At 50.4% G+C, this 6,232-nt stretch overlaps 1 protein-coding gene across 1 annotated transcript; it reads left to right on the top strand.

Annotated features, from left to right (window-relative positions):
- The first annotated feature begins 2,269 nt into the window (after positions 1-2,269).
- Positions 2,270-6,084, top strand: BCDIN3D (BCDIN3 domain containing RNA methyltransferase). Its single transcript, XM_050914201.1, has 2 exons — positions 2,270-2,461; positions 4,705-6,084. Exons 1-2 carry the CDS (start codon positions 2,270-2,272, stop codon positions 5,317-5,319), a joined length of 807 nt encoding a protein of 268 aa, XP_050770158.1. The 3' UTR covers positions 5,320-6,084.
- The last annotated feature ends 148 nt before the right edge of the window (positions 6,085-6,232 follow it).

The raw sequence follows: 6,232 nt of genomic DNA, 5'->3' as shown, positions 1-6,232 counted from the left end.
TGAAGGAAGGTCTGGTTGCACAGCTGGTGCTTCATCCCCTTAAAACAGAAAACATAAACAAGACTGTGGCATGATGTGGCATGGTCCAAAGTTTTAATGGAGACCAGGCTGTCCCTTCTCTGGTTATGACTAAGGAAGACATCCTACACAAACTAATAAAATGCACATGGCTCCAGCATAGGCATCATGCATGAGAAGTATTTGAGAACTGAGGGCCAAAGGGCTCCTTGAGTGAGGATCCTGTTCTCTCTTAGACTTGGCTTAAGTGGCCACAGGATTAAAAAAACAAGTAAGTGGGGGTAAGTAAGTGTTGTAAGCAAGGCATCGGCTCCGAGGGCATTTTCTGTAGCTCTGGAGAGCAACCTGATGTACTGAGCTTTCTCTAGAGTCAATGGGAAAAAGAAATGGCTCCAGAGAGCGATTCACCTGACCTAAATTACTGCCTACACTGGGAGGTGAAAACTGGTATCTCTCTCCATCAGCTCTGAAGGGCTGATTACTCCAGGCTGTCAGAGCTCTCAGAGGAGAGACATCCCAACTGCAGCATCTTGTTGTAACAGATCTCTGCTCTTTGGAAGGAGCTGTGCCCAAAAGGCAGGTGTGAGAGTTGTTTCCTAAGAAGTGTGGCTAAACAGTGTGGTATAGCCAGTATGGGCTTTCCTGCCCACAGCTGCATTTTCTGCAGCAAGAAAATATTTTGCCCTGTGTTTTGCTGGGTAATGTTCTGCTGTGGGACAGCATTTGTGGAAAAATAACTGAAGTGGAGCATTTCCATGCAAATAATGAGGTGGCCATGAGCATTTATATGAGGCATCATTAGCTGTTCCTGTAATTACCACAAATGGGATAAAAGGCTGATGATTCAGTCAAATTTCAACACTTGGCTCTTGAGGAACAGGGCAAAAATTCATTTGGCTTAATCAAAGTGGGACCATTCAGAGGTAGGATGCAGGGGTGTGGGACAAGGGAGGTGACAGGGAAGTTCGTCAGGGTGTGAAAGATGCTGGAAAGAGGAAGAGGTCATGCTGCTTCCCATGCCTATAGCAAACAGGACAGGAATTTGAGGGCCCTAAATACAGCCAGAGAGTCGGAGGAGACCTCAAAAAAACTGAATTCCACTGCCTGAAGAAGGGGGAAATTTTTATTTACTTTTGCACTTCTTTCTGCCTTCCTTCCCTTCTGTGCTTGAGGTATTCTGAGGAAGGATGGACTCTTGATGCCAACTCTGCACAGGCCTTGCCACGGTGTGGGGGATCCCTGCTGATCCCTGCTTGCTTCTTCCGTGGCAAGAACGAAATGCAAGAAGGGCCCTGATTCAGGCAGGAGTGGTTCACCTGCATTTCTGAGCTCCTGGCGCCCTCTGCTCTTCGCGCTGTGATAAAAAACAGCATAAAATGAAATCCAGGTTCCCTGTGTTAACTTGACCCTAAAACCTTCCCCATGCCAACTCTTTCCCTCCTTTAACTGCAAGCTTTCCTTTTCTTCTGCTGTAAAACCTCCTGCTAGCTGCCTGCCTATGGGGGCCTCGGCAATCCCAGGGCAATCGCATGTTTAAATGCAATTTAAGTAACATTTATATGTTATTTTTATATATATATATATATATATGTGTTTAAATAACATTTTAATAAAAGTTTGTAAAAGCTTTTATAAATAGGGAAAGCACTGGCCGAGGTTGGGTTGCCCAGATTCAGGTGGGTACTGACACTGGCACTGAGTGAAAGCTGAGATAAAATTCCTGACTTTATTTGACACCAGTTTTTGGACATGGGTTGTTTCTCTGGGGGGGTGGCTCCTGCAGGGCCCTGCTGCCGAGGTGCCCTGGGTGGGGGGACCCCAAGATCCCCCCCAAGGCCTGTGCCCCCATGCTAGGCTGCAGTGTTGCCGTGGCAACGCCGGGGCAAAGGTGGCAGGGCTAAAGGTGACACCCTGGTGGTTGGAGCCGTCCCTCTTCGGCCTGCCCTGGTGGGACGGGGCCCAGACAGGGTGTTCCTACACAAAATCTCTAAGAATTCTTCTTTTCACTCAAACAGTCCCGGAAAGGCTGGGGCAGGGGGGCTGGGGCTGTGCCGGTCTGTTGGCAGCGGGAGGGTGGCGTTGTCCCTTGTCCCCATCCCGGTCCCTGTCAGCCCAGCAAGGCCGCAGGTCCCCCCCTTTCCCCCCAATGCAGGTAGGCGCATGCGCGATCGCCCCCCCGGAACCTTTCTTCCCCGGAACGCTTCTGCTCGCGTCCGGTGTTCGCCCGGTGCGCGCGGGGCAGAGGGGGAAAATGGCGGCGCCCATGAGTGAGGGATCTCCCGCCTTGGAGCCTGGCGCTGCTCCCTACGGCAACTTCCCCAATTATTCGCGCTTCCACCCGCCCGAGGGGCGAGTCAGCCTCCTGCCTGGCGGGCTCTTGCAGAGCCTGTTCCCCGCGGCGGCCCGCCCGCTGCTGGGGCTCGATGTGGGGTGCAACTCGGGGGTAAGAGGGCGCCTCGGTGGGCAGCGGGAGGGGTAGGCCGCGGGTCAGCAGGCTTGGGGGTTCCCGGGGTGAAGGGAAACGCTGGGGTGGCGGTCTGGGCTGTGGGGAAGACTGCAAAGACTTGGGGGTAGGCACTGGTCTGGAGTATTGGGGGGCTGTGAGAAAGACTGGGGGGATGCAACGGTCTGCGGTATTGGGGGGCAGTGGGGCAGACTGGGGGGGCACTTGTCTGGGGTACTGGGAGACAATCCAGCATATGGAAAAGACTGAGGATGAGGCACTGGTCTAGGGTGGTGGGGCAGACTGAGAAGACTATGGGAGGGATGAGGGCCTGGGAGGGGGGCAGTGGGGCAAACTGGGAAGACTGGGAAAGGCAGTGACCCGAGGTGGTGAGGCAAATGGAGGAGACTGGGGGCAGCAGGAGCCTGGGGTGTTGGGAGGCAGATTGGAAAGGGAGGCAGATTGGAAAGGTGGGGAGGCAGTGGTGTGGGGTGTTGGGGAATTGGGGCACAGTGGGGAGGCTGGGGCAGGCAGTGACCTGGGGTGTTGGAGGGAAGACTGGGAAGGTAGGGGGAGGCGCTTCTGTGGGATGTTGGGGAAGAATGGGGCAGACTGAGAAGCCTGGGTGGGGGCAGTGGCCTGGTGTCTTGGGGAGCGGTGGAGAAGGCTGGGGGAGCACTGACCTGGGGGGCTCGGGAGGAATGAAACAGCCTGGAATGGCTGGGGCGGGGGTAGCAGCCTGGGATAGGGATGAGCCTGTGTAAAAGACACAGTGGGAAAGCAGGACTTGGGTGCGGCATGAGACTGGTGAGGGTCAGGAGATCATCGGTGTGTGGGAAGCCCCCTCTGCAGGTCTCCTGTGAGAGGAGGGTGGAGGCAGGGGTGGGGCGGAGCTGGTTGTGTTGCTGAGAGTTGGTTTAGGAGGCTGTGTTGGTGGGTCTGTCCTCTTTCCTACTGAGGCCTAAGCCTGCAGTACCCTGGGTTGCTGCGTGTCCCGAGCACCGGAAAGCTGCTATAGGACTGCCCTAAGAGCAGGGGAGCTGGACGAGCCTGAAGCTAGAAACCGTAATTTGTTGTGTATTGTGTAGCATCACATCATTTATCCGTGAGACAGAACTTGAAACTAAAATCCTGGTCACATGCTCTTGAAGATCTTGTGACAGAGCCGGTGAATCTCGTAGAATTTCCCGTTTTGAAAGTTCATTCTCTTTCTTTACCTAGTTCTGCTTTTTTCTCATGGCTTTTCCTCAGTGTGCAGCTTTGCTGTGTTGTAATTCAGAAGTATCTGTGCATCTCTGATGCATACTGGTGCAATGTTTAATTTAACCATGTTTAAAGATCTTTTTTTTTTTTTTTTTTCAAATGGAAACTTTATCAATGTATTGACTTAGAAATAATTATTCATTCAGAATAAAATTGCATTCTGGCTGGGGACAAGAGTACTGCTGTTTCTATGGCTTCTCTTCCCCCAGCCCCCTGCCAGAAGGTTTGAAAATCCACCTAAGGCATTATCTAAAGGACAATTCTAGATCCTATTTCAGGTGAACTTGTAAAACAGGTCAGGTGAAAATGTTCTTGGTCCAGTTCTTTTGAGATGCAGAGACTTTCACCACTAGAGGACACGCTCTGCCTGCTTGTATGGGCTACGCGCTCATAGCTGATGTCATTCAGGAACTTCATCGGTTAAGGGATGCCATTCTCCTTTAATGAAAGATTAATACACTTTCCACTTAGTGGTGCACTCTGTGAAAGGAAATTCGAAGGAAAGCTCTCATGTTAACTATCTTATGCTACAATCTAATGGTCAGGGAATGTCTTTTACTTTAGCAGCAGCAGAAGAAATGTATTACTCTCAATTAGGCGTTATATATAGCCCTAAGTGTTGCTTGGGAACTCTGAGGCTCACCTAGGGAAGCCAGTGAAGCCTTCACCCCCATGTTGGATGGGGATATCCAGCAAGATTCCTGTTACTAAAACTCACCTTTCTCATAGCTTTTGGAGCAAAACCCCAAGTGTGGGGTGATACAGGTTTAGTTCCGATCTCTGGTTGACTTTCTGGCAGTCAGGGCTATTGTGATGCTTTTTGCTACAGAAAGGAAGATTGTCGGTGAGCTTATTGTTCTGAACTTCATCGAGAGCAAGCTCTGGGTTGGCGCTTGTACCTTGCTGCTGAGAATGTGCTTGATGATGTGTTAACGAAGCAGCGCAGGCCCCGTGAACCCCTGTTATTTTCCTTTCTGCAGGAGCTAAGTGTGGCTCTGTACAGGCATCTCCTTGGCCTTCAGGAGAGCGAAGGCAGCCTGGACCAGCCTGCAGCTGGAAAGGATCTGAACCTTCTGTGCTGTGACATTGATCCGGTGTTGATTGAGAGGGCTCAGCAGTGCAGCCCCTTTCCTGCCTCCATATCCTTTGCCAACCTGGACATCATGGACTCCAGTGCCAGGGAGCCATTCCTGCGCTCCTACCTGGGCCGTTTTGGCCGCTCCACCTTTGACATCGTTTTTTGCATGTCTGTGACCATGTGGATCCACCTGAATCATGGGGATAGTGGTCTGATGGAGTTCCTGTCCTTCCTCTCCTCTCTGTGCAAGTACCTGCTGATTGAACCTCAGCCATGGAAGTGCTACAGGGCAGCCGCACGCCGCCTGCGGAAGCTGGGCAGAAATGACTTTGATCACTTCCGATCTCTTGCTATCAATGGGGATATGGTGGAGAGGATAACCCAGATCTTAACAAAGAACTGTGCCATGGAGCTGGTGTGTTGCTTTGGGAGCACCAGCTGGGACAGAAGCCTCTTGCTTTTTAAATCAAATGGCTCAAATCACGAGGGCAGGGAGTCTTCCGAACGGGAGCAGTGACTGACAGATGGCTTCTCACATTCATGAATTCATAGGCGAGGAGGTGCTTGCTGTTTACAGAGTCAAATCTAGGAATTCCTAAATCCCTATTGAGACAAGACCTTGACCTCCCTTTTTCTTTCCATCTGCAAAATGCGGTGGCAGTTTTAACCTACCTTGTGGGTTCTGAGATTGCTGTTCCTAGAAAGTGCTCTTGAAATCAAAGTTGCTGCATATGTGCTTTCTATGTGTACCAAGAATATTCCCTGGAAGAAGAGAGAACATACCTTTTTTGTTGCTGGAGCTTTTCAAGGAAAGGAAACATTTCTTTTGACCCGTGTGATGCGCTGTTTGTTCTGCTTCTTGTCATGTTTTCTGTATAAAATACTCTTGGAAAACATATAACCTGGTTTACCAGCTATGAAGAAGTGAGTTGGATCGTTGCAGAGGGTGTCTGGGTGACAGGTTGCCCAGAGAGGTTGTAGATGCCCCATCCCGGGAGACATTCAAGGTCAGGTTGGACGGGGCTCTGAGCAACCTGACCTGGTTAAAGATGTCCCTGCTTATGGCAGGGGGGTTGGACTAGATGACCTTTAAAGGTCCCTTCCAACCCAAACTTCTGTGATTCTGTGGTATTGGTCAGGCACCTTTGCAGATGGGGCTTGCCTGGAGTGTGCTTTGGAGGTTGACAATGGTGTGGTCTTTCTGTAGAGAGAGGGATTTCGATGGTAGGGCGTGTGTTCATTTAAGCGTATAACAGAGTGAGTGCTCTTTGTAATAATATCCTTGAAATAAAAATAACTTAATTTTACTGTAAATACTGTGTTGGGTTTTTTAATCTTTCTTTTTGTTCACATTGTTTTCAACACCTAAGCAGTCCCAGGTAACTGAGTTTATAATTTCATTGTATTTACAGGCTCAGATGAGACTTTGG

Source organism: Gymnogyps californianus, unplaced genomic scaffold (assembly GCF_018139145.2).
Source record: "Gymnogyps californianus isolate 813 unplaced genomic scaffold, ASM1813914v2 HiC_scaffold_32, whole genome shotgun sequence".
Classification (NCBI taxonomy): domain Eukaryota; kingdom Metazoa; phylum Chordata; class Aves; order Accipitriformes; family Cathartidae; genus Gymnogyps; species Gymnogyps californianus.
This window is presented reverse-complemented; position numbering and strand designations above follow the sequence as displayed.

Bases quoted from the DNA above. Each gene is read 5' to 3' on its own strand.
- BCDIN3D (XM_050914201.1), top strand. From the start codon at position 2,270: ATGGCGGCGCCCATGAGTGAGGGATCTCCCGCCTTGGAGCCTGGCGCT. The intron at 2,462-4,704 runs GTAAGAGGGCGC...TCCTTTCTGCAG, and splicing joins ATGTGGGGTGCAACTCGGGG to GAGCTAAGTGTGGCTCTGTA.